This window comes from Rhinolophus ferrumequinum, chromosome 20 (genome assembly GCF_004115265.2).
Source record: "Rhinolophus ferrumequinum isolate MPI-CBG mRhiFer1 chromosome 20, mRhiFer1_v1.p, whole genome shotgun sequence".
NCBI lineage: Eukaryota > Metazoa > Chordata > Mammalia > Chiroptera > Rhinolophidae > Rhinolophus > Rhinolophus ferrumequinum.
The window spans coordinates 2,390,137-2,413,227 of NC_046303.1; the positions used below are offsets into that span (position 1 = coordinate 2,390,137).

Below are 23,091 nucleotides of genomic sequence, written 5' to 3' on the forward strand. Positions count from 1 at the left end.
ATGAACAACTGTTCACTTGCCTCAAAACACTGAAGACTCTAGCTAACGTCAAGTTATTTAGAACTTCATAGGACTTAGCATGTTTGTCAGAGACTGTGAAGCAATGGACGCTCACATCAAGCCCACGAGAGGCCTGGGCCACCCGCAACGGGTCACGGGGCCCCTACCCCAGCTACCAGGTTGCTGTTGCACATCTTCAAGCTTTCTGCGGCCCCCTCTCCTCTCAGCCTCTGTGAAAACGAGCTTGTGTGACATGCTTTCCACAAAGTGCTGTGGGGAGGAGTCAGCGGGGTTACGTGTTAAGCGCCTGACACTGTGGTGGTGGTGTCACACGTTTTCACCGCTACAGGAGAAACGGCACGTGGAGGAGAGGGGTTACGTGGGACCTCTGTACTTCCTGCTCAACTTTTCTTTCTGTAAACCCAAAATTGCTCTAAACAAGTCTATTGCTTTTTTAAGTAAATATAAATTTACTAAGCTGAGCAAATGCACCTCATGCTGTGATTTTAGAGAACCAGCTCCTTCCTCTCCTTGCATGAAACATGCTTTCACTCACATTTCTCTTCCATGGCTCTCAGGCCCATCTGTTCACAGTGGAAATCCTGCAGTTTTGCTCTGGGGCTGCTTCCCAAGTGTGAAGCTAGTCGGGAGGGAAGCTGAGGCAGAAGCCGTGTTTCCTGCCAACCACTCTGTCCTGTAGGCCAAAGTCCCCAAATGGTGCTCCCAGTAATGAAGCAGGGAACTCTCTCACACCCCCTACCATGTTCTTCCCCTCACGCAAGTATGTTTTGTAAATTGGGGCATTCTTGTTGGAATAGGGATCCTCTCCTAGGTTTAGAAACGGGTGAACACTTCCATGAAGTTACATGAGCCAAGTACTAAGGCAAGCTGTGCCTGTGCGTCCTTATTTCATCTTCGTGATGATATCGTCAGGACCTTCATCACTGCCTTCAACAGGCGAGAAGGCTGAGGCACAGAGAGACTGAGCAACCTGGCCAAGAGTGTACAGCTGGCTCGCAAGGTCAGGGCCACCACAGGACCCCATACCCTGACCACTGCTTGGCACCTCCTGGCGGCAGTGGACTCCAGCACAGATGCAGGGTGTGCCCGGCAGTTTTGGCCAGAGTATGGGCTGATAAACCCTGTAAAAAGCAGGACTATTAGAAACTCAGAAAACCAGTTTCTCCTTGATCCTCCAGTAACGATTTCCTGAGTACCCCCTGGAGGCCACACTGGGCATGGGACAGCCACCTGTCTCCATGTTCCTGACAAACCAGAAGACAATGGACCTGTGACAGCTCTTGGCTGAAGGTGTGCCCATGGCGGAGCCAGCGGACCTGTCTGAGCCTCCTTCTTCAATCTGCCAAATCTGGCCACAATCTGGCCACAATACAAAGCACCACACAGAATTCTAAACAGGACACAGGACTGTTTCTGCGGTTGGTGGTCCCAGCGTGTAAGTCCTCTCTCCACGCTCCATGCCACGTCAGCATCTCAGCGGAGTTTGCTGTCCAGAGGAGAGAACAGCAAAGGCTGGAGCAGACGCACAGGGGCTCCCACCCGGTCAGTGCTGGGCATCCAGGAACCCTGCTCTTGCCTGGCCAGCCCGGCCAGGATTGGAAGGATCTCTGCCACACTTCTCAGTCTCACAGGTTATGCTTCCTCTTAGTGGCCACTGGGCATACAAAGAACAGCAGATCTGGTCCCGGGTAAACAGGTTTGAGCCCTGGCTGTCAGCCCACATCGTGACCTCTCCCAGCCTCGGCCTCACTTTCCACCCTGGGGCACGGGGCAGCGAGATGCTGCGGGCAGAGGGCACCCTGGACCGTAACGCTGTCTGAGTCCAGCATGCATTGTCACTGATGTTGGGGGAGAGGCAGGAGCCTCTTCTCCTGAGCCATCGGCTCATCTGGCACTGACAGGACACCAGGGTTGTGTGAGAGACAGGCACAGATGAAGCTTCAGGGGAAAGCTTGGCTCCTCGGACGGGAACGGAAGGGACCTCGTGCCACCGTCTGTTATTCATTCCCCACTTACCATACAAGCCCCACCTAAGTATTTTCCCGGCCAACAATTCTCTATGGAAAGGAGCCATTGAGAAATTATGTCATGATTTTCGATTGTACTCCCATGGGAAAATACTACGATTTCCACTCACATCCCTGTAATCATATTGTGATATAATGTAAAGCGATTGAAAAATTCATAACTTTTGCAATTTCAAAAGAAAAAAAAGTCAGCAACATGAAACTTGCTGATATTATTCCAATATACTCCTGATCTCAGACAATTCAAAGAGTTGTCCTCAGGATTAGCCCATTACTTGGTGCCCTTTCTCCATTTCCTTCTCCCACGTGTCTAATTATAATATGCAGAATTACATTACATGCATAATTACAATATGCAGAATTATATTAGCATCTTGTTCACCTTTATCCTTATGAAAACTGCCGAGCACAGATGTCCCGGTGTTCCTGGGACACCACCACCTCCCATTTGGTTTGTCAGCTGGTGGCTATTGGGGAAGGTGGCATGGTTATGAGGACAATGGCAGGGCCACGGCATCAGGGTGTGCATGGCTTTGTTTCCATATGAAATCTTTCTCCCAACCGTATTAACTCCCCAATGAAATGATGAGGGGTGCATTTCTCCGTTCTTTTGCCTTTTGCCCAATTTCTTTCCACAAAAAATAAAGTGATATAAAATGTCACCCACTGTCAGGCATGGTAAGCATGAAGACCCCATCTCTGCTAGCTTTTATCGTTCATTCATACTTTACATTGAAATTAATTAAATTTTAAAAATTAAATTTAAAATCACTCAAATTGTACCATTTTCTTTCTTGTTTGTTATTCTAAAAAGTTCATGTAATCACTGCCCAGTAATTTTAGTTTTAATATTCCTTCTGTTTCCATTTTAGTGTTATTCCCGAAGAAATTCTTCTTCAGTGGGAAGACCCCTCCTCCGCGTTACCATTTTCCCCCCTTATTTTTTCCTCAATTCTTTCCTCCCTTTCTCTTATTCTCTTGAAGTCACATTACTAGTTCACAAAAGGTCACAACCATCTGCCTTTTCTATAGGCTTGAGTCTATTAAATTACGTTCTAGTTGGCTGCTTCTTTTCATCACAGCTGCAACATCTGTGGCTGCGGCTGATTTATCGCCTGTTATGACACTTGTCGCTGGGAGTCCGTTCATTGTGCTTCAGCACAGCCTTCGGGGAGTCTCCATGTTTCCACAAATCGGTTCAGTGGGAAATACTGACTCATCGATTCACTGGGGACTTTTCACTACTCTCTGGGCACGGGTCTGCCTTTCACCAGCGTGGCTGAGAAGCCTGCGTTTGCACCCCTCCCACCGCCCAAGTCAAAGCCTGAGAGCACACTGGCCCTTGTTGTCACTCCCTACGGCCCAACAAACCAAAGGTATCAGTATTTCCCAACCTCCTGCTCAGCTTGTGTAGGACTTACCTCACTTAACATTCTTAACAATCCTGCCAGGGAGTGTCGTTACTGCCGGCTACCAAGGTTCACGGGGGCGAGTGCCTGGCCAAGGACACACAGCCGGTCACGGAGCAGTGAGCGCGGGCGTCTCTGATTGTACCGCGCCACCCCCCGACACACACACCAGTGCTGTCTGCCGCCTATGTCCTCACATGGCCTGTGCTCTCCAGGGGAGCAGTGAGCCCCAGCTGGGCTGATGCCCAGGAAACAGAAACGGGCAGAGGATGACCAAGTTCTGCTGTCCCACACCCCCTTCTAAAGGGACAAATACTGAGTAGCTACTGCACACAGGGCACCCATGTAAGCACTTTACCACCAGTCTCTCAGGCTTCACAACAGCTCTGCAAAGAGCAACGCGATCCCACCCTAGAAATGAGGTGACAGGCTCAGGGAGGCAGGGGCTGTGTAAGCCCAGACAGCTCACAACGTTTCCATATTTGGCTCTGTCAAGTCTCGGGACCAGAAGGCTTCCCTCTGGCCGGGGCCCCAACACCCGCCGCTTACAGGGGCCCCCAAAGCCAATGGAGAACATAATGGAATGGGAGTTGTTCTCAGAGCCGTGTCCAATCCACTGTCCGCACGGGCCCTCAGCATCCTCCTCCAGGGACCCCACGAGCACCCCATGAGCTTCTGTGAAAGCTCAGGACCACCCTTCTAAAACGCCGTGGGGCTCTAACCCTCCTACAGCCATTGCCACACTTCCCACCAGACTCCAATGGAGTTTCCAAGAGAGGGGGAAACCTTCAAAAAGTCATCTTGAAGAGGGGAAAGTATATGTAGGTACACTGCCCGCTATTTCCTTGAATCAGTGGAGGTGTAAAGGGGATTTGTCTTATTTTTGCTATTTTAACTAACCTGGCTGTGTGCCCAGACAGGGGAAGGAAAGAGGCGACAGTGAGTGACACAATTTTGTCTCTTTCAAAAACATGCAGACATTCCCCATCTTGCCTAGATCCTAATTGTTCCAGGATGTCCGCTATCCTTGCCAGGACCTTATGGGTCACCCCCAAGCAGAAAGAGGGGGCCTTTTAGGCTGCAACTGTCACCTTTCCTTTCAGTTCCCTTTAGGAGGAAAACACTGATGTGAACGAGCAATCAGCTGTGAGCAGCGTTTAAGAGAGAGATGGGATCAAGGGAAAAACCCAGGCCAGCTGCTGCGATTTCCCTTGGAAACTGGAGAAAACAAGATACCGTGTTTCCCCGAAAATAAGATCTAACTGGACAAGCCCTAGCATGATTTTTCAGGATGACATCGCCTGAACAGAAGCCCTAATGAGTCTTTTAGAGCAAAAATTTATATAAGCCCTGGTCTTATTTTCAGGGAAACATGGTATTGGGGCCCAAGGACTACTCACAGCATTTTCACGCTGCTCCTGCTTTCCGTCCGAACTGCAGTTTACTTGCTTATTAACAAGTGTTCCATTATGCCCACCTGCCCGGTCCTTCACAAGCAGGCTGTACGAGGCCGTCCGGCTCTCTCCCCTCCACAGCTGAGAGCAGGAGCCGGGCGTGTCTAACTGGCTCAGCCCTCTCCTTCCACCCATCTCCTGGCCCTGTGGGCTCCAGATGCACCATGAACCATCTGGAAAACAAGTCCCACTCAGTTACATCTTATCAAGGCTCAGAGAACACGGGCTAAAAACCATCACAAGTTTCTAAGTCTTCCTGACTTGTTCCTCAGAGATGACACACGAAAAGCAGTCGACTCAGCTTGGCACCTGTTTCCTCACCAAGTTCCTAGAGCACCCCCACCTGCACTCAGCTGGATGCCAAGTCCCTGCGTGGAAATCAACCCAGCCGGAATCGACAGGCGAAGCTCCCTGCAGTCCCCAAACCCAGGGTCACAGCCCTAGGAACAGGCTCTCCAGTCTGGTCCCAGGCTTTGAGGACAAAGAGCATACTCACAGGCAGCCAGGATTTCCTTGTGCTCTGTCCTCTCTCTCTCTCCTCTCCCCGGTGACAGTTAAAAGGCACAGAGGATGCGACTGCCATTTATGTAGACAGAGTGTCCGCCTCCCCCAAGCCAATCAGAGCCAGGGGCTTGTTTGCCGGCAGCATCGCCCCCTCCAGTCGCCTCCCACTCCACCCCCAACCCAGGACATAAGGGCTGGGAAGGGCAGCCGCTCACAAGAGGCCAAGGGAACGGTGCCCTGTGTTCCAGCTCACTGTGAAGAACCCAGAACTCAGCTAGTTCTCCTGGAGACCCTGGGCAACCTCTGAGCAACCCAGGCTCCCCGGCTCTGTTCCAGGGTGACGAGGAGCCGACCTGGACCTGGGAAGCCCGGAGCTCTGGCTCTGCGACAGCATTGGACCCTGGGCTGGGCCAGCTCCCCCACCTTCTCTCCTGGCACTACTGGGACCCCATACTAGGAGGGATGGAGGCTCGCTGTGCCATGCTCCTTAAGCTCCTCACTCCAAATCAGAGAAAGAAGCAGATGCCGGTGAGGATTTGAATCCAGGTTCATCTGATTCGAAGCCCGTTCCATTACCCCTGAAACTACCAGCATTCAAAGCACAAATGTCTTCCAACTGTGCTGCGTGCGGGCTCTCTCCCTCCTCCACTGCCTGGGTGGGCTGATCAGTGCAGGAGGGCGTGGTTCCTTTCTCTGTGGAGGGGAGCACAGAGCCCGCTGGACCTGGAAAGGGGGCCTAGGCGAGCTCACTCAGGCCAGGCCAGGCAGGTGGGCTCCTTTGCTCCCTCCACACACACACACATACACACACACACACACACACATGCATGCACACACCACAAACATGCACATGCATGCACACACGCACATGCATGCACACACACGTATGCACACAGCACATGCATGCACACACCACACACGCATACATGTGCGTGCACACATGCACACACCACACAATACATGCACACACCACACATGCATTTATGCACACACCACAAACATGCACATGCATGCACACAGCACACACATGCATGTACACACCACATGCATGCACATACCCCACACACATGCATGTGCACTCATGCACACACCACACACATGCATGCACACACCACACACATGCATGCACACACCACACACACCTGCATGCACACACCACACATGCATGCACACACCACATACATGCACACACCACACGTACACACGTGTGCATTATGTGCACATGCTCACCCACAATGCACACACACATGCATGCACACACATACATGTACTCCCCCCACACAGATACACACACTCAGGGCCTGTGTCAGGAGCCAGGAACTCCACCTAGAAAGCCACCCACCCTGGTTTAGTTATGTAGCACCTCTTCACAGAGCGCAGTTCCTTGTGTGGTGGAGACGTGTGGGGGCTGAGTGGGCCAGGGAAGGTGGCCTCCAGGGCAGGGCTGCTTCTTAGCAGGTGGGCGGGCTGTGCAGGGACCAGGCTGACACATCGCCTCGGCAGAGGATGGGGGCTGGGCATGGACATCAGAGCAGCAAGGCGATTAGGCCCTGCGACTGTGTGCGTGTGTGGGGACAGGACCCAGCTCCGCAGGGGGCACGTGTGCAGGGCTCTAGCAGGAGACCTGGGGTCATTGCCCACTGAAGGCAAGCCCCTCCCAGCACATAGCTCGGCCCAGCACAGGCCCTTGGTAAACCCTGGATGATACATGGAGGCCACGCAGGGGGGTACAGGGTGGTGCTAGGCTGACACCCAGCACTGACCTCTGGACCAGGGGCTGAGAAGAGCGTGAACTCTTCCATCTCACAAAGAGTCACTGGTAACATCTGGCATTTATGAAGTTTCTATTATTGGCATATTTACATCATTCAATCCCTCACAAGTACCTTACAAGGTAGATATTATCATTATCCCCATTTTACAGATGAGGAGACAGAGGCACAGAGAGGTTAGGACATTTGCCCAAGGTCACACAGCTAACATATGGCTGAGAGGGCAACACTCACACTCCTCACCGGCAGGCCAGCCTGTCCTCCTGCCGGGAGTGGCTGGGTCTACTGGTGTCCCAATGCAGGATGGCAGGCAGATCACGAAAGAATACACAGAGGGAGAAGCCCCTGTGCCCTGCCCTGCGGCGGGGGTGGCGGTCACAGCCCCGAGCGAAGCCTGCAGGAGGCGGGGCCTGGATAGCGCGCTCCCTGAAGGAGAAGCAGCCCTGGGAGTCCTGAAGCGGAGCACCGGAGTGAGTGTGTGAGAGAGCCATTCCCGCTTCGCTCAGAGTCAGCCGGGCCTTGGAGTGGGCAAGAGCAGGAGAAAGTGGACAGGCTTCAGATTTCAGGCAGGAAGGAAAAGCGGGAGCGGTGATGAAGACTCGCACAGGGTGAAAACAGACGAGGGGCTCCGGACTCCGGGCGTGAGCTGCCCCCGCCACCCGTGAGGGCGCCCGTGGGCCAGCGCTGCACCGCCCACAGTACCAACGACAAGCGGACTCACGTGATGGGCGGGCCAGTGGGACGGACCCTAACAAAACCTAACCAAACACGTGCAAGACCTGTATGAAGAAACCCATAAAAGCTCTTGGGAAGACACTGAGGACCTAAATACGTGAAAATAACGCCCGTTCGTGATAGAAACTCCTAATATTGTAAATATCTTTTCCTCAAACTGATGAACAGATTCAATAACTTTCTAAATCAAACTCCGAACACTTGTATACCTGGCTCCAAAGTATACCTGGCAAAGCAAAAGTCTAAAAATGGTCGGCATATTCTCGAGAAAAAGAATATTACAGGGAGCCTTGCTCCACACTTATCAAGACAGATGAAGCTGTAAAAATGAAATGTTTCTGAGGCAAGGATAGACACCGGACCAATGAAACAGTAGGGAGCCTGGGCGGGAAAAAAAAAAAAACCCACAAAAAAGAAAAAGTGACATCTGTGGAATAGCAGATCAACAGAGAAAAACTGACTATGAAATGGTGCTGGGACAACTGATCAACAGGTGGGAAAAAATGAAATTGAACTGTTTCTCACTCCACATACAAAAATACATTCCTGGTAGAGTAAATCCTTAACGGAAAGGCAAACTTTTCAGGACAACAGAGAAGTATATTTCTATGACCTTGGAGGGACAGGATTTCTTAAACGACCCGCTAAGTCAGCTAACCGTAAAAGACAGACACATTTGCCTGTGTTACTACTGTTAAGATCTGTTCTTCAAACTGTAGAAACGAGAAAGACAAACTACCAAGTGGGGGAAGGTATTTAAAATGCATGTTGCTAATTATGGGTTAGATAATAATATAAAAACACCTTTTCAATAAGAAAAAGATGACTCAGTAGAAACACGAGCACTTATCAGAAATGTCTCATAAACATGAGAAAACGTGATCTTTCTTGTTAGTAACCAAATAAGATAAGGGACGTGTTAATACTTATTAACCATCTCCCACGTGCCCGATATGTTCCAGACGTTACGTTATTTAATCCTCCTGGTGCTATAATATTAACATCCCCGTTTTGCAGAGGAAGAAACAGAGGCAGGAGAACCAGGTGCCCAAACCGCCTTGGTGGAGAGTGGAGAGAGACGCAGAGTGCAGGTCTGCCCTGTGTGCTAATGAGAGACAGTCATGCGACCACTCCCCGCACCTACCTTGTCAGACAGGGGCCACACCAGTGACTGTGTGTGACACTCAGGGCTGTCCCGCAGCTCTGCCCGCCTGCAGCATGACAGACGGCACTGAGGACCAGTAAGAACCTCCCGCCCTCAAGTGAGTTAACCTTTAAGCAGACCGTCACTACTATGGCATCAGAGGTCAAGGTTCCAGAGCTGCCATTTCAACAATAATAATCTGATTAAGAGTAAAACCGGAGACTTACTTGCCGGGAATTGTAATTCCTTGCGGGCTGCTCTGCTTTATGAGATCCTCCGGCTTTGGGGATTGAGGAAGCTTGGAGCAGAAGCAGTTGGGGGGCAGTGCTCAGGCAGGCTGCTTTCCTTGCAGCTTCAGCTCCACAAGCTCCCCCGCCCTTGCACGCTCAGCCCCTTATGCTGGTTAAGCATTAATTTCTGATGGTGCTATAGGTCGAGGATGCCGCCAGAAACCTGGGGGGAGCGGCACGAGTCTGGGGAACTTGGGACACTCGTGCTGGAGAGCCCTTAGTTTCATGTACAAGCCTGGCGTCTTGGATCTTTCTTACCACTAGATTGGCCAGTCGCCAAAAGCCTACATTTTCCCCAGCAGCCCCTATTCCCACTTTTCAGCCCCATTAGGTCATCCCAGAAATGCCAGCCCTGCCCTGTGGGAAGCCTGCCTGGCCGAGGGCCGCCTGACTTTGGGGCAGCCCTCAAACTGAGCTGCAACGTCCCAGCTCTCCGTTCCCAGAGACAGTGGGAGGAGAGCTAAGATGTGTGCAACAGGACTACGGATGGGATTTTCACAAACTTCTAGAGAAACAAAAGTGGACAGAATTGTATTTGAGCTTAAGGCAGGGCTGAGACAGCCACACAGGATTGCACAAGAGAAGTCTGCAGGGACGCAGGGCTGGTCTTTCTGGCAAACCTGCAGGTGTTCCAAACTTGGGGCTCGGCAGGGCAAAGAGCAGAGTGAATGTGAAGCTGTGTTCCGCAAGTTCACTAACGGACCAGGTACAAGGCAAGGAGGACAGCGGCTGTGACCAGGGCCATTTGTCACAGGCTGGAGTGAGAGAGAACAGGGCACACCATTTTGCAATTTACAAAAAGAATTGTAATGTCACTTTGATCAACAGTTTCTCTCCCAGGAGTCAAACCTACAGAGGCATTTGAGTGGTAGTGGGAGATGATTGTTGAGATGGGACCAGTCCATGCTCTTAGTTGGATGATATCAGGGCATCCACTTTCCTGTTGGAATGTTCCTGCCAACACACACCCCTGGCTAGTTCCTTCATGCTGCCATGCCAGCCAGCTCTTCCTCTGAGTGACACCGTTCTTTAGCTAAAGTTCCTAGTTTGACCAGAGGACATGCTCGTCATCTCCACGCACACACATGCATGGCCTTCTCCAGTCTGCACAAGGCACGTTAGCTCTCTGGAAAGAAACCACCTAAAAGCGTTTCCGAAACGAACGTATGTTCCTTGGGGAAACATGAAAAGAACATTCGGAGAGCAAAAATGAAAACTTACACCCACAATCCTACCTCTGAGAGAGAGCTGCTGTAAACACCGGGAGAGCCTTTGAGACTTTTTCCAGGAGTGCAAATGTGTTCACAACCTGGAGATAAAATTGTACATCCTATTTGCAACCCCTTTTTCCCACCTAATAATAGAAACACATTTCGTCACAATCAGTATACTTCCCCAGGTTGACTGTAACTTCTGTTCCTGGATGTTCAGAGTTTTCCCTGTTTATGAGCTCCCAGCTCTGAATCCTGACTCCATGCTTCCGGGCTGTTTGGTGTCAGGCTTGGGAAGTGCTGCTCTACTCGGAATGCATACGTATTTACCCCTATTTCTTTGTAGTACTTTGATCTTTTAGATCTTCACTCCACCTGGGAATTATTTTGGGGTAAGGCACAGGGTAGAGCTCTCTAATATCTGAGTAAGCTGATTCTCCCATCACTACTTTTGGAAAAGTGTCCTCGTCTCCTAACCTGACTCTTGAGCCCGTTGTTGAAGTTCTATTGTATTGTCCGTGCATGTCCGTGCAGTACTTAAGCCAGCACCCCTTTACTGCGCATTGGGACATGTGGAAGGATGCCAGTTCCCTTACCAGTTTTCTTAAAAAAAAAAAAAAAAAAATCCTTGCTCCTTTCACAGATTTCTTTTTCAAGAGGAACTGTGAAATCCTTTGTTCCGACATTAAAACACCCTCCTGGCATATTATAGAAATGTACAGTTGAAACCTGTATGATTTTACTAAGGTCACCCCAATGAGTTTAATAAAGATTAAAAAATCCTCCCGCGACTAGGGTTAGAAGTGCACGATGCCTCCTGGGGCTGTGGGGGTGGCCTCTGCGAGAAAGCCTTTCCACCCCAAACATTGTTGTCTGGCTCCAGTGTGTCCTGATCTTAGTTTGCATTCCCTTCAAAGCTGACCCTGAGACAAAGATTGAAGAGCAAGTAGTTTGTTTTGTTAGTAATCCCAGAAAAATCCCACAGGGCGTGGGACTGACACACAGGAGAGGACAGCAGCGTCATCCCCGTGGGGCAGACACCCTCATAAAGGACAGGGTGCGCTCTGGTGACCAGGGACAGCCCACAGGCAGAGGTACAGCAGCCGGCAGCAGGCAGCTGTGGGCTCAGAAGCGATAAATCACGGGCAGCGTTGCGTTCCCGTGTCTGCTTCGGACCTTGTTGATGTGACATGTACATCCTGGTGGCTTTCGTTAGGCCACGAGCTTTTCCACAGAACATATTTCCAACTGAATGAAGCTTGAAGACCCCTCCGGGGTGTGACTGGCAGACACCTGGACCTCCCTGTGGGGGTGGGGGCCTCCCTTATCCTCAGGCAGGCGCCGTTAAGCTGCCCCTGGCCCACGAGGACTTGGAACACTCTTGTTGGGGAGTGGGGTTCTGTTAAGTGGACAAGCAGTGTGCAAAGGAAGGGGACTCAACCATCCAGGCACAGTGGAAACACTGCTGAGATAACAGGATGTTAAAAAACAAGAGAACACCAACCACTTTCTAAGGAGCGTGTTGGTGAAGGAAGGAGACAGCTCTTACCTGGAGCAGGACCAGGAAAGACAGGGCTGTGCCTCAGCGAAGGGACATTCGAGGGTTGTGTCTGGCACAGGAGCAGACGCCAGCCCGCCAGGCCCAGGCCAGTCGTCAGCCCACGCCCAGTAGCACCTGGTGGGTGCTTGGCAGCTCCTGGAATCTAGCAGCCTTCCACTGTGACACCAGAAGTGTCTCAGATATTGTCACATGTTTCCTAGTTGAGCATTGCTCACCCCATGACTTCGTCACGCCCCAGATCACAGTGACAAGGCCAATGGCACTGTTTCCTACTGCAGTGGACAGTGAAAGTGGCAAGACCTATCTTGTCTAGTCACACCAGAAACGGCAGATAGATGAAGGGAACTCTTGTCAATATACAACTTCCAAGATGAGAACAGACAACACTGAGTTCACGCTCTCATTCTAAAACCCAGTTGTAGGGTGCTTTACTTTTTAGATGTAACAAGCCAATGCTTTTATTATTTAAAAAATCCCTTCTTATAATTTTATGAATTACTCAAAATATATTTTAAAAACCAATTTAAAAATGTGATCCCGGAAGAGATCCCGCTTACCTGTGTGATGTTTGCATCATCTTCCTTGGAGGGACAGCACAGCCTGCATCTCAGGCCCTGGCCCAGCAATTCCTCCCCTGCCCTGGGCTCTGGAAGGGTGAAAACGGCAGGCTGTTCCTTGTCATGACACCTTACACGGCCACACAGCCACCTCTCTGACATCAGTGCACCCCTGCAGCCTGGCTCTCTGCACCCCACCACGTGCCCCCCACCTGGCACTCACACCCCCCTCCCACACCCTGGACACACCACACACACCCTACACAGTTACACACCAGCCCCACCATATGTGCACATGTGCACACACACACACACACACACACACACACACACACATACACACATTCTCATTATTATTCTTCCCTAAGAGTGGCCTGCCTTACAGGGGTGGGCTATCAGAAAGCAAGGACTCAGATTCTGAAAACAAGTGACAAGAGAGTTCAAAATGTCACTGGCGTGCTCCAGCCAGTGGACTCGGCTGGCTTGTGACCATATATTCAGACTCTCTGCCTGCCTGGGGTGGGTGGGGCGGCCAGTGGTATATCAGGGTCCCCCAGGTGAGGTCGTGGGAAACCAGAGACATAAGACATCCATTCTCTTCATCTTTCTGCCAATTCCGTGCTCGACTAGAAAAACCAGGTTCTTGCCACTTTGTCCCACTGCAGTATAAAATAGGCCATGGGGCTTGTCAAATGTGAACTTTTCCGGGTTTCTTGAAGTGTTTGCTAAACCTGAGTGGAGACCTGACTACCTCTGAAGCATTGAGGTGTGGGCTGCAGGGAGATGAGGCCAGCTGCCACGGGCCCGGCACCCACACGGAGCCCACCCAGCCTGGTGGCTCATAGGAGACCCCAGCCTCTTGGCAGGGCCACGCACGAATGCCCAGCACACGTCACCTCCTTTCTAACTTGTTTGTAACTGGTGCAGAAAAGCACATTGTTAATATTCTACATAACTGTCAAAGGCTTTTAGTGGCTGATCAGTCGGAGCATATCAAAATATAAAAACAGACACTCCATGCGACATAAAATGAAGAACGCTGTATTAATGTTTATTTTGAATTACAAGAAACAGAACATCAGTCCCTTATTTGTACAAAAATACCTGAAAGTTTACAATTAGGTTCATGAGCCGAAGAGCTATGTACAGAGAGGAGCAAAGCGCATGGAACAAAGGTTTTGTCTCTTGAGTGAACACCTTCTGCGTTCCCTGAAAACGTTTACATGTCAGGCCACTTTCTGGTCACTGAGGCTTGTGCCATTACTTCCCCACCTGCCAAGAGCAAGTCCCTCCCCCGAAAGGTGCACCGATTGGCCAAACTGTCAGGCATTAAGTGCAGAAAAGAGAAGACAAAACTTCTAGACTGAGGCACGTATTTCTTCAAGGTTTAGCAAACAATAAAATGTTCTGGAAGTCTAACACGTAAGGTAACAGAGGTCTAGGAAACCCGAACGCCTGAAGCATCTGGCGGTTTCCTTCTCAACTTAGTCCAGGTTGCTACATGGAGTTTTCATTATGAAACGAAAATCACAGGCAGACAGGAAAAGTCAACAGGCTGCAGAACGACCCTGAGCTGCCCCGTTTACATTCATGTCATTTTAAATACAAAAATACAAGTCAAATGTCCTTCAGCCCCCGGGCTGGCGGGGCCGGACGCCTGCCTCCTGGGGGGACTGGCTGGCGCAGGAGGCATTCCCGGGCACCCGGCGTGGGGCGAGCAGGATACTGTGCGAAGGCTACACTCGCCAAAAATTCACTGTGGCCGGGGAGGTCCAAAGACTATGTCATACCAGCTACATACAAAACTGAGTCAGAGTCAAGCTTCTGGTCTCCTTTTAAATAAAATGCGTATTTATAAATATGAAATACTGCAGACACTAGCGGTCTATCGGAGGGGGTGTGAGAGTCTCATGTCACTGGTGGACACTGGTCTATGTAAACAGAAGGGGAAATCGTGGAGTTGTGTTTTGTATGATTTTTAAAGATTTGACATCCAACCAGTGACGAGAAAACTGTGTAACAGTGTCACTAAAGAGTCAGCCCCCTCAGTGAAGTTTGGGAGCAGCGTGCACGCTGCCAGGCAAGACTTGACGTCAATGGTGTGAACAATGAGCTGGCGACAATAGGAGGAAAACGCGTTCAATAGAGCGTTTGGGTTAAAAACATGTTTGACTGAAAATTCTTCATTTGCATAAGTACACCTTTCGTGGGAAACGATTAGAGTGTGGCCTGTAAACTGAAATACAGTGTTTCTAAACCACAGACTGACTGACAGCAGGTCTGCGTCACCAAAGCCCGTTGGGTCTGTCTGAACTGTGTGTGTGTGTTTCTGGGGAGTCCTGTGAGGTCGGCAGGGGACAGGCCAGTGGCACAACAGTCGGAGGGGTCAGTCAAGGGTGACAGCCGCTATCTCGGAACTGAAAATCACTTTTCACCACAGAGTCGGGATGCTTGTCAGAGACCAGAGGAAAAGTCAGGGCCATGCTCACACCTGGTAACTCAGCTCGGGGGACAGGGCAGTGGGGATGACGAAAAACTCAACCACCGTCTGACTTGGCTCCCGGCGGGAGAAGCAGTGTTGTGTTGACAGAACTCCTCAACATCCAAACTGCTGTGAGGTGCAAGCAGCCGAGGAGCCTCCCGCTGCCTCATGCCACTGGCTGCCGAGGGTTTCAGCAGGACAGGGGTCATCAAGGACAGACCTCTAAATGGGTCCCTTTCAATGTTTCCATCTTTGTCACCATGAAACCCACGGGCCACTGCAGGAAGCCAAGCCGGCGCCATTTTCTTATTAGGTCCTTTAATCCCCGAGGGAGAACAGCCATGAAAGGACTCATGCCACTGCAGTAGGTAAGGCAGTGATCATTCTAGAACAGGCTGAAACTACCCCAGGCGGACAGTGAGGCATGGCATCCACTGCTGGGTACCAGGTGTGTCTCACGAAGGCTGGCTTGCCTCCAACTAGAGGAGCGGCCACTGAGCCCTGCCATGTGTGGAACGGTGAGTTTTCCAAACACATCAAGTCTCCTCAACTGTGGAAGACACAACATGCTAATAACACGAGCATGGACACCTGTGCATAGAGAAGTGATTGAAAGACCAGGGCTGCCTGACTGGTCCGCAAAACATGCCAAATGCCGACCACTGATGACACCTTTCATTTTACAAAAAGCTTTTCAAGTATACTGGGAAGGGTGAGGGTGTTTGTTATTTGGAAGCTGAATCCACCTGTGGTGACCTGCAGAAGGCGGGAGCACCCTCTGGAATCATTTGGGGGCCCGTGCTCCATCTCTGACGTCGGCCCATTCAAAGCTGTCTTTCCATCTTGTAGGCACCAAAAAGCCACATCCCCTCCACCAGAGGCCAAATCCGACCTTGAAGACCAAGGAGTGCAAAAAGTGATCGATACAAAAAAGTAAACATGTCGGTTTTAATTGTCAAGATTATTCCAGGGCAAGAGTTCATTTCCAATTACTTCGCTCTGGTTCCTACGTGGCCCAGCCAAGATGATCATTCCAGTTTATCTTCAAATTTACGCTTGCTCTTCCGTGCCCCACCCCCCACCCCCGATTTGGCCGGCGCAGAAAGAGGGATCCTCTTGGATCCGCAGCAGCAAATCATTGCCAAGTCCAACAAACTAATCAATCTTGGTTGGTTGGCACCGAAGGAACTGATCTCGCTCCCAAGGTACGGAGTCATGTGTGTTCTTGACAACGCAGACACTTCTATTCGTTCCAGTGTCAACTTCCTCCCGTCGTCAATCAAGACGAAATGTGAGGTCACAAGGCCACTCGGATGCAGTGGTGCTTGAGTTTGCAAGGCAGGACTCCTTTGTTTAGCTGGTAGAAGTCAACGAGCTGGATCAGGTCAGAGAATCTGGTGTTCCCGTCGTCAAGGCTGAAGAACATCTGCCCATCGTCCTCATACTAAGAGACACAAGAACACTCACCAGGTTAGAGACCTACCTCAGGGCACGGAAGAGGGCCATGGTCAGCGGTCGCTCCACCTGCCCGTGGTTCGGTTCCTTTGGCAAGCATATAGAGTCAGCAAGGCGAGCTAGAAAATGTCAGGGCAGAAGGTCGGGAGAGGGGTGTTGGCACTGGGTGCTACCAAGTCCCTAAGGTCCGCTGGCCACAGCTGGCTCCCCTGTTCCCTGATGTGGTCATAGGAAAAAGCTCTAAGTTCTTCTCAGCTTGCCTATTTTGAGGCTGAGGTTGACCAGTTAACCTGTGGGCATCCATTCATACATCACACCCCACGAAAGAGAGTGAGGCTGACCCGTTAACCTGTGGGCACCATCCACACAGCATGCTGTATAGAAGAGAATGAGGTTGACCAGTTAACCTGTGAGTATCCATCCACACAGCACGCCCTATGGGAGAGAATGAGGTTGACCAGTTAACCTGTGAGTATCCATCCATACAGCACGCCCTATGGGAGAGAGTGAGGTTGACCAGTTAACCTGTGGGCACCGTCCACACAGCACGCTGTATAGAAGAGAATGAGGTTGACCAGTTAACCTGTGAGTATCCATCCACACAGCACGCCCTATGGGAGAGAATCAGGTTGACCAGTTAACCTGTGAGTATCCATCCATACAGCATGCCCTATGGGAGAGAATGAGGTTGACCAGTTAACCTGTGGGCACCGTCCACACAGCACGCTGTATAGAAGAGAATGAGGTTGACCAGTTAACCTGTGAGTATCCATCCATACAGCACGCCCTATGGGAGAGAGTGAGGTTGACCAGTTAACCTGTGGGCACCGTCCACACAGCACGCCCTGGGTCCTTGTTGTAGGACCTTGGGGAAGCTCCTTCAGTCCCTGATGTTCACTTTGTTCCATTATGTAGCAAATGTTGGATTTGCTGTAAAAGATTAATTAAGATCATGTAGGAAAAGCAACTTTCCCAGATGCTGAATTATTTGGTAACTATTTTTAATGAAATGGAGGAGCTCCACAATATTTCCCAGAAAGAACTATATAGTTGACCCTTAAACAATGCGGGGCTTAGGGACACCGACCCCCACATAGTTGAGAATCCACATATAAATTTTGACTTCCCCCAAAATTTAATGACTTAACATAACAGTTGATTAACATGTATTTTGTATGTTATATTACATACTGTTTTCTTAAAATAAAGTAAGCTAGAGAAAATAAAATGTTATTAAGACAATCTTAAGAAGGGAAAATACATTTACAGTATTTATTGACAAAAAACCCACACATAAGGGAACTCGTGTAGTTCGAACCCATGTTGTTCAATGGTGAAGATCAGTTTTAACTCAACGAATTTTAAGTTCAATGACTGTAATACAGTACACGTAGGAAAGTCAAACTGCACGTTAACATGGAGGAAGTTAGCTTCAAACCTCAGTCGATTAATCAACTTAGAACCACTTCTTAACTCCAGAAACACCACTGGAGCCACACACACGCCCAGGAGTCTGTGTTCATGCACAGAGCTGCAAACCTGTCGCTGTAAGTCTCAACGTACTGTCCCCCTGCTAATTCTAGGACTCGGGTTATAGGGGCATTACATATTCTGCCTGCTCTAAAGTATTTTTTCAATTCGCCCTATATTTTAGGCAAAGAGAGTAACATCTGTGTCTACAGTACAACGCAGTGGAAACAAAAAGGACTATGAATGAAGCACTTTCTCTCAAGCAACAATTCTCAGGTTTACATATCTTTTGTGGAGTCTAGGAAGATTGGGCTCAAACCCAGACTCTGTCCCTTTCTCATTTGTAAAATAAGGGCATCAGAACCCAGTGGGAAGAGGCTACACACAGCAAGTGCTTAGTAGGCTGCTTCTGCCCAGCTAACAACAGTAACCAAGAATGGCCACAAGCTTCTCCAGTTCACGCTTCCCGCCACTGTGGTTCTTAGGACGGCTAGTCTGAGGTCCCAGGCTCAAACCAGCTTGAAAACCCCCAGGTCCCACTACGTGACGCACACATTCAGTGACCTCAAGGCTTCTCAGAGGTTTACTTGTAACGGACAGAGTGATTGAGAGGACAATATCTCACTACCCTCTTTTGGCAGAAAACTTCCTGGGTTTGGGTTCCACAGGAAATAGTTCACGAAAGTTGTGAGTACCAATTCATTATGTAAAACGTTTGGTATTCATGTTGTATATCTTTTCTCCAGCTAAACTGGGAATTCCTGGAGGTGTGGACAACTGTCTCCTACATGATGCCCAAATCATGAACAAGAATCTGAACTGGGGAACGTCAAGGAGCGAGTTAGGTTATATCTGACAAACCTAACTGTAATTTGCTAAAAATGTGGTGTTGACTAACATATTCAATAACGATGTTTTTGGAATTGTTCAAAGGTAGAATCAGTTTTCTGACCCAAGGACCCACTGGAAGGAGCGAGGTAACGAGTCTCTTGGAGGGGCCCTGGAACACGAGTCTCTACAACCTTCTCGAATCACCTCTGAGCGCACCAGCACAAATCAGACGCTTCCGCCGTTCACGTGGCCAACAGTCAAGTGTACCGTACCGTACGTACCTGGGCTCCTGGCACTGGGCTCCCCACTCACGGTTCTCCTCTAGGTTGCCCATGACCTCACCTTGCTCCTGCCATCAGGTGCTGCTTCCGCAGCAGCTGGGACTAGACCTTCAGCACAAGGCCGCCATTCTCAGTATAACTTCCGGGAAACACTGTTCACATTCATAGAACAAACTTCTCAAGAACGTCTCTCAAGTCTCTCACCTGTGAGCTTGGAACTGTATGATAATTAATGATCTACAGTCCGGTTAGTCTGTGACTTGAAAATGGCATTAAGAATAACACCAGAAAGAAAAAAAAAAACAATGAGGATTAGTATGAAAAACTCAATACTTACAGGTAAGATCTGAAAATTTTTAATTTTCTGGTGATGACACAGTGTCAGTACAAATGCCTTTGGATTACTCTGGCTGTCGCGGAGGAGGAAAAGCCTGGAGAATAGAAAATAATCAGTTAATAGTTAATTTTAAAAATCCAGAGTTGATGTTTATAAATCTGCACACGCGCACGCACACACGCACAGGCACACTCACACATGCACGCACACACAGGCACACCATACACGCACAGACACACATGCACACACTACACGCACACACATTCATGCACACTCACATACACACTCACACACATACACACTCACACATACACACTCACACATGCACACTCACACATACACGCACACACATAGATGCACGCACACTTCCCTGCTCTGCCTGTCGCCGTGACGCTTCAGGACACCTCAGCATCCGAGTAGCCTGTAGCAGCAACAGCACCCTTCGCACCCAGACTGTGGTTTCTGAATGTCACTCTTCAGTGAAAGAAACCAGGGCTCCTTGGGAACACTGTGGATTCTATGACTACGGCAGTGAAAGTGCAAGATGAAGCTGAAACATTTTGTTCCAGAGAGTAAGGAAGTGCTAAAAGAATGATGACCCAGGAGGCAGCTTGGCCAAACCTGGGCATCAAAGTAAACGCCAGAAGGAATGGATCATAATCCATAGAATAGAACAGAATCTGTGAGCCCACACTGGTATTGTAAATAAATGAGCAAATAAATTAACAGGGGAGAAGGACTAGCTCTTCCTGAGAGCAGAGGACCCGCTAAATAAACAGAGAAGGAATATGGGTCAGAGAACCACCGTCTGGCCGTCACCACAGACTACCATGGATGCAACAACCAGCAGATGAAATTTGATGACAAACAGAATATTTTTATAATCTCAAAGCATCTACCCCCTAGTACATATTTATTACAGAGGGGAAAATAGTGACTTTACAGTAGAAAAACCAGTCAGTACAATCTTCATCGAGTATTCAAGTCAACACCATCAGGACTGAGACACCCTGCCCTGACGGGAAGCAGTGACAATGTCTCAACCGCACTTCCGGGTGCTTCTGCCAAAATGCAACACCTAAACTGAACCAGGAGCAAAGAGACTCACCCGGGTCGCAGCACATTTTAGAATGACTGGCTTCTACTCATAACAAGTGTCAATGGAAGACACAGGAAGACTCAGGAGACATGCTGGCATACGAGAGGATTTAGGATTACGACGTTTTTTCTCTTGCATAAGAAACTTAATTAGGACTGTCGCTAAAAAGTGACTCAGTGTGTGCATCAGACCATGGCACTGCATTGATGTTAATCACCTGGTTTTTATATTGGTGTTACGGTGAAATAAGAGAAGACCTCGTGTTTAGAAATTTTACACGGAAATAATTAGGAATAAAGGGGCATCATGCCACTACTTATTCGCACACGGTTCAGACAAAACCAAAGGAGAGAGAGAAACTGAGAGAGAATGACAAAGCGAATGTGCTATAATATTCACAGCTAGGGTAACTGGGTAAATGGCACACAGGAATTCATTGTATTATTCTTGCAACTTTTCTATAATTTGAAATTATTTTGAAATATTTAAAATGTTAAAATAGCACAAAGAAGCATAAATCATTGCTTGTACATGAACAAATATGGGAATCAGCTGGTGAGATAAACAGCTATCCATTAGAAAGGAAAAGTCCCAAGGCCCTAATCCAACGATGAAGAAATGGCCTGAGTAGAAACATACTTTAAAGGTATTAGAAACCAAACTGCAGTATTCAGCTACATCATCAGTTTCTACCTTATAATGTTAAAATGAAGTGCAGTTAAACAAGACTAGAAAATCCTGTGCTAAAAAGGTAAAAGTTTTACTTTACTACAGGACTTCTCAGAGCCTTTAAAATGGGAATATTCACCATGTCTCACAAGGGCCTCTGGGTTTTCCAGTCTTCCCTGACAATACAACCCCTTTATTTCAGAGCACATAAATACACTTTGGAGACCCCAACCAGAACTCCAGGGTTCGCTGGGCCCCTGGAAGGACGGTGCTATGACACAAGGAGTGAAGGTGGTGTGTGCTCCTCTCCCAGGCAGAGCCGTGCCAGGTGCCTCCTGCCTCAACAGCCTGTTTACTTTTCTCAGAGTCATTTCACTCTAAATTTGCCATCATTACTGGAAACCCAGGGGAGTGCAGGACTCTAGGGCATCTCAGAGGAAAAGCTGGGCTGTCCCTTTCTCACCTGTCCCTTTAATTAACTTCCTGACAGAGGAGCAGACACAGACGCCGCCTTGTCTGCCCTGAAGTTTGGGGGCACGACCCCAGGAAATACAGACGCCAGTGGCCCCAAAGGCTTGGGTTTCGCGGTCACGCCTCAAGGTTTTATATCTGGAATGACGGCAGCTTTGGAGGAGCCTGCAGCCCTGCACAGGGACCGAGCAGCCACGAAAGCTGTGTATGAGCTGCATGACTGGGTTCCTTCACCTGCAAAGGGTGGAATAACACCTCTCCCACAGGGTCATCTAGAAGACGGCGGCTGTCACGTGGTCAGTGTCCTGCACTACAGCACGATGTCCACAGTAGCTGGAGATAACACGATCACAACTGGCAAACCCAGAATCCAGGATTTCTGAGAGCTGCACTGGGGGGGCCACGCACGCCAAGGGGTCCCATTAGGGAAAGAAGTCGCTGAGCGACACAGAAGCAAAGTGGTGAGATCCAGGTCAGTGCCCACCTTTGTGGAGACCTGGAGTCAGGTATGGGGAGCTCTTTCGAGTGTGCGCCAGTGCATGCATGGAAGAACCGAGCACCTGCACCAGCAGCTAAAAGCAATCAGAGTGTCAGCACAGCTGAACTGCCAGTGCCAGGGGCAGATGGCGGTCAGTGTCACAGCTCACATAATAACTCACTTTGCCATCGCAGCGACCCTGCTACTGCCCTCCTTTTATGGTGGGGAAGCGCTGCAGAGCAGTTAAGCAAATCCCTAGGTCACACAGCAGTGGAGCCCTTTCACTCGACACTCCCACGTCTAAGAACTCACCAGCAAAGAGAGAGCAGCAAAACTATGAAATGATGGAGCCATAACGTGCACCTGGAAACCATGGATACGATATGAGCTGACCTGCCTCCAGCCCTGGGCAACCAACCCTCAGGACCCAGGACAAGGAGGGGCAGAATAAGAAAACAAATAGGTTTCGCCTATCTTTTAAAAAAGAAACAACAGAAGGATAAACGAACACTGATAAAAATGGTTCCCTACTGTGGGGTGGAGGGCAGGGCACAACCAAAGGAGCAAGTGCCTTGTTTTATAGTTTTGACTCTGGAACCACAGAAATGTTTTCAAAAACTTAAAAATCACCATTGAGCCAAAGAGAAAAATTAGATCCACTTACAAAAAATCAGAAAGGAATTAAACGAACCTGCCTACGTAACAGTTTGGTTATAGAACCCCAGAGAATGTCTTTGAGCTTGGTCTTTTAACATTCCTTAAGGATTAAAAGGACTGCGAAGAAAAGTGAATTCAGGAGTCTTATGGAAGAAATATAGTATTAGTATTTTCGA

At 49.3% G+C, this 23,091-nt stretch overlaps 2 protein-coding genes across 9 annotated transcripts in view; both read right to left on the minus strand.

Moving 5' to 3' along the window:
• DDC (dopa decarboxylase) overlaps positions 1-12,270 on the minus strand; it is a 54,638-nt gene extending 42,368 nt beyond the window's left edge. The window contains exon 1 of one of the 7 annotated variants that reach the window (XM_033088166.1): positions 12,117-12,270. Coding sequence is in view for 2 of the 7 variants with exons in the window: in XM_033088161.1 (XP_032944052.1) it covers positions 4,858-4,862 (5 nt within the window). In the remaining 5 variants the exon portion in view is untranslated. Of the gene's footprint in view, positions 1-3,469; positions 3,568-4,857; positions 5,085-5,407; positions 5,541-9,066; positions 9,140-9,293; positions 9,448-12,116 lie in introns of those variants that run through there. The other 6 variants (XM_033088163.1, XM_033088164.1, XM_033088162.1 and 3 more) reach the window with 6 other exon arrangements.
• A 1,446-nt stretch (positions 12,271-13,716) lies between these two features.
• Positions 13,717-23,091, minus strand: part of GRB10 (growth factor receptor bound protein 10) — a 127,352-nt gene continuing 117,977 nt past the window's right edge. For both annotated transcript variants that reach the window (XM_033088378.1, XM_033088379.1), the window contains exons 17-18: positions 19,542-19,635; positions 13,717-16,611 (exon numbers count right to left, since the gene is read on the minus strand). In XM_033088378.1, coding sequence (XP_032944269.1) covers positions 16,465-16,611; positions 19,542-19,635 — 241 coding nt within the window. In that variant the 3' untranslated portion in view covers positions 13,717-16,464. The remainder of the gene's footprint in view (positions 16,612-19,541; positions 19,636-23,091) is intronic.